The 4770-nt window shown below is 49.1% G+C and overlaps 2 protein-coding genes across 2 annotated transcripts; both read left to right on the forward strand.

The window, feature by feature from the left end:
- Positions 1-301: 301 nt before the first annotated feature.
- H6S33_012183 (uncharacterized protein) lies at positions 302-2424 on the forward strand (the record flags this gene model as incomplete). The annotated part of the gene is made up of 3 exons (XM_044843566.1): positions 302-356; positions 473-1433; positions 1494-2424. The coding sequence occupies 3 exons, from the start codon at positions 302-304 to the stop codon at positions 2422-2424; spliced, it is 1947 nt and encodes a 648-aa protein (XP_044695851.1).
- Positions 2425-3579: 1155 nt separating this feature from the next.
- H6S33_012184 (uncharacterized protein) lies at positions 3580-4522 on the forward strand (the record flags this gene model as incomplete). The annotated part of the gene is made up of 2 exons (XM_044843567.1): positions 3580-4212; positions 4274-4522. 2 exons carry the CDS (start codon positions 3580-3582, stop codon positions 4520-4522), a joined length of 882 nt encoding a protein of 293 aa, XP_044695852.1.
- Positions 4523-4770: the final 248 nt, after the last annotated feature.

Below are 4770 nucleotides of genomic sequence, written 5' to 3' on the forward strand. Positions count from 1 at the left end.
CTTTCGAATACGTTGACGTCGTCGGCAGGGCTAATAATCCTTAACCTGTCCTTTCCTATAACAGTCGCTCTTTTACTCAGTTTCCTTCCTCTGTTATATTCTTTATTTGTTTTTCTCGTAACCAGGTAGTTGTTTGCAATTGGTTGAGACATATCCCAGCCTTTCTCCCAGCCTTCTGATTGCATATTGTGAGGCAGCAGATCTCTGAGGAGTCGCCCAAAAACCCCCCTCCCCCGCTATCTCTTTCTTCTACTACATCTTCTTTTTTGATCATTTGTTTTCCACGAGAAACCTTGTTACTATGGTTGTGATCTCGGGCCCTTCGGTGCTGTTGACAGCTGCCTTGATAATTTCTGGTAAGACATCAATCATCTCACACCACATCGTTGTTGCCTACGACGCCGGGGGACAACTTGTTCATAAACATCGAGAGAGAAGCAATCAGCTAACGTTTCGGGAAATGCGACAACAGCTGTGCAATCTAGTGCCTTACCAAACACACTTCCTGAACACGCAGCAGTAAATGAGATCGCCCAGCGCGCTGTATCCGACTCGCCCAGCGGAGGCTATGCTCCAGGCCCAGTTAGTTGCCCAAACACCCCGCTGATTCGCAGCGCAAGGAATATTTCCGATGGCGAGCGCGAATGGGTAGATAAGCGCCATACGGTCACAGATCAGGCCTTGACCGAGTTCCTGAACCGTGCGTCGATGGTTGATTTCGATGTGGGCAATTTCATGTCATCGTACTCGCCAACCATTGGCATCGCATTTTCGGGCGGTGGCTACAGGGCGCTGCTCTGTGGTGGGGGTCAGTTCGCAGCGTTCGACAGCAGGTCACCAGGGTCAACAGCGGCAGGACATCTGGGAGGATTGCTCCAGAGCTCAACTTATGTGGCGGGTTTGTCAGGCGGGAGCTGGTTGTTGGGAAGTATCGTTATCAACAACTTCACCACGATCGAGAGACTACAAGAAGATGGAAATGTATGGGATTTCGAACAGAGCATCTTGGCCCCCGAGGGAGCGCTGCATATTGTTGATACAGCAAAGTACTATAACGATTTGCATGACGAGGTCATGGCCAAGCAGGATGCGGGCTTCGATGTTTCGTTGACGGATTACTGGGCGCGAGCGCTGTCGAGACAGTTTGTGAACTGGACTGATGGAGGTCCGGGCGTGACTTATTCTTCAATTGCGGAGAGTGACGACTTTGTAGCGGCGACGATGCCGTTCCCGATTATTGTGGCCGATGGAAGGAATCCGGGAGAGTTAATCATTTCAAGCAACGCGACAGTTTATGAGTATAACGTATTTGAATTTGGATCGTTTGATCCAACTTTATACGCATTCACACAAATGAAATATCTGGGAAGCAACGTGACCAATGGTACTCCCGTTGAGGACAATGTGTGCATTAATGGTTTCGACAATGTTGGGTAGGTCGAATTACGTAGTTTGTTGACCGGAATCGAGTTCGATGGCTAACAATCTAATAGCTTCGTCATGGGAACTTCATCATCTCTGTTTAACATCATGATCGCGCAGCTTGATAGCTTCGGCATCACCGGTGTTCTCAAGGATCTCATAGGGGCAACACTCAGACTCCTGTCAGAATCGGAAAACGATATTGCAGACTACAGCCCGAACCCGTTTTACGATGTTAACCCTGAAATAAACCCCTCAGCCAAAACCCGTGATTTGACTCTCGTTGACGGTGGTCTTGACGGGCAGAACGTTCCCATACACCCTCTAATCCAACCACCACGCAAAGTCGACGTTATCTTTGCTATGGACAACTCGGCCGACACTATTCAGCCCGGTAATGTCTTGACAAACTGGCCCAATGGCACTGCCCTTATTGCAACTTACGAGAGGCATTTGAATGCCGAAATGGCCAACGGAACATTATTTCCTGCCATCCCAGACGTGAACACCTTCATCGCCCTGGGCCTTAATAACCGCCCCACTTTCTTTGGCTGCGATGCTAGCAACATCACAACCGACCCGGACAGATTCCCCCCCCCATTGATCGTATACATCCCCAACTCACCCTACTCGTTCAACTCCAATACTTCCACTGAGAAAATGGACTACACCCAACGCGAGCGTGACTATATGATTGAGAACGGATACAACGTTGCCACCCAGGGCAACGGAACAGTTGACGAGAGATGGCACGCATGTGTTGGATGCGCTATCATTCACAGACAGCAGGAGCGGACAGGCGCCACACAGACTGCACAGTGCCAGGAGTGTTTCCAGCAATATTGCTGGAACGGAACAAGGGCGACCACCGAGGCGCCCTTGTATGATCCGGCCGGACGGCTCACGATAAAGAGCGCCGGGAACAGGGGATCGCAGGTATGGGATATGGGTATGGTTATCGCCGCGGCTGCTGCGACAACAGTGGGCATATTAGCGTATTAAACGGCCACAATTTAGTAGCCTTTCCTAGACTATCCTTTCTTTTTTGTAATATTTATTCGAATCGATTTTTCCTTTTATTGGAAAACAGGTCACTCTTTCTTTTTTCCTATTGCTTTTTCCTTGAAAAAATATTTCTCTCTCTCTCTTTTTTTGTTCCCTATGAGGATAGGACGGAGTAAGATTCTTATTCTCTCTTTTTTTTTTTTTTTTTTTTATTTCTTATTTCTATTTTTTTCTTTCGCTCAGCGGTTTTCGTTTTTCTTATGGGTTAAACTGTATATTTTTTTCAACGGCCAGGAAAATAGGGATCATATCAAGATATCGAGTGTGGTTGGGTTTGGGTTCGCGATCGTGCAGTGTTAACTCGAAAAAGAGAGCTCGAGAGGGAGGAGACTGTACTACGTATAAAAATACTTACTACACTGCCCTCAACGGGCTCAATCATTTACTTGTGTCTTGGCATTGAAAAGGAAACCATCTAGAAAAGGCTAATAAAAATAGAATTATGAGCTTGGAAACGAGGCGTCACTGAAATATTTGGCTGATTAACTGTAGCGAGAGGTAGAATTATTGTAGAAACAGGGGTCTGAAAACAGTGTTTGTATGGCTGGTTGATTAATTGGCCATGCATGGGCGAATAGAACTCCTCCCGTCAACTTACCACTAGCTCGCTGTATGTCGAGTCCTTAGCTGGTTATCGCAGCTTGCTTACGTTCTCTTGGTAACAGTCTGCTCTTTTGTGCCCTGTTTCAGGTTCAGATGGCACTAGTTATGTATACTGCTGTTTGAGGTTTTGTGGGGTGGACGTTAATGTGGTTGAGGTGGATGGGGTAGCTGAACTGCTTAGCACGTAGCCAGCCAGGCACCCGGTACATGTCGGTACATCTGTCGGGGCCAGTGATTGATTTGCTGGTTCGGGTAGCTAGACTGCCAAGAAAAACGGGTCCCAGGGAATGGGCAATTTACATATGTAGCCTCAACAACCAAAAACAAAACCTCTCACACACACCAAAAGAGCGAGCTCACACTGCAACCCTTTTCCTGTTCTCTTCCCCGCCCTCTGCCATACATCGTACTACTGATCCTGCAACCTCCCACATATATACACACACTCATCAAGTACCATATCGAGATCTATAGAACTATACACCCACAATGGATATCGTCCTGCAACAGCTCGAGCCTCTCCTCGCCGCTCTCCGCCCACACTTGACCCCCATCACCGCACAGCTCCCCGCAAGCATCGCAAACCCCATCTCAGACCTCATCACCCCCGTCTGCTACAACACCCTCATCCTCAAACTTGACCCCGCCTCATCCCCCGCCTGCACAAAGCTCGCCCTCTCAAAGGCAATCGGCGTCGGCATCATAACCCTCTCCACAATCATAAAGATCCCGCAGATCATCAAGCTTCTCAATTCTGGCTCCGCCCGCGGCGTCTCCTTCCCCTCATACGCCCTCGAGACCGCGGGCTACTTGTGTACCCTCGCGTACAACTTTCGCTCCGGAAACCCAATCAGCACGTATGGCGAGATTGGCCTCATCGCGGTCCAGAATGTGGTCATTGCTGTCCTGATCCTGCACTACTCGGGCAAGGATATGTGGGCGGCAGCGTTTGTGCCGGTGGTGGCAGGCGCGCTCTATGCGCTCTTTAACGAGGGCATGGTGGACCCGAAGCTTATGGGGTACCTGCAGGCGGCTACTATCCCCTTGACGTTGGCGAGTAAGGTGCCACAAATCATCACTGTGGCCAGGAATAAGTCTACGGGAAATCTTTCGGCGTTTGCGGTATGTATAAATGCGCCATTAGGGAATTAGTACTCGATGGCTGATTTTGTGCTTTTGATAGGTGTTCAACTACCTCTTTGGCTCGCTCGCTCGTGTCTTTACGACCCTGGCGGAGGTTGAGGACCCGCTCATCCTGTACGGTTTCCTTGGCGGTGCGTTCCTGAACTTTGTGCTGGCGGCACAGATGCTCTGGTACTGGAACTCGGGGAAGAAGCTCGGCGCTGGGACGCCGGCAAAGAAGAGATACACCGGCCCTGCCGATGGCCGGAGCCTTGCGAAGGGCAAGGGCGCCCCAAAGAAGAAGGGTTAAGCCCTCTCTTCTTATTACTATGTAGCTGTGAAATCAATCCGCTTTGGGCTGCGTTGGGCAGTTGCATATAGATGTAGTTAATTGCGATTTTAGTTTTGCAGGGCTTGAGCCGGTTCAATTGGGCTTGCCTGGATTGTTTTTTTGTTTTTTATTGTTGTTTTGTATGGGTAGAAGGCAGAAATGTAGTTGTCTATCTAGTCCATTGATGTAAAAGCGTCAAAGATATCTCGAAGGAGGAATCCATACAT

The sequence above is a fragment of the Morchella sextelata genome (genome assembly GCF_020137385.1).
Source record: "Morchella sextelata strain SCLS chromosome Unknown scls_7, whole genome shotgun sequence".
NCBI classification, from domain to species: domain Eukaryota; kingdom Fungi; phylum Ascomycota; class Pezizomycetes; order Pezizales; family Morchellaceae; genus Morchella; species Morchella sextelata.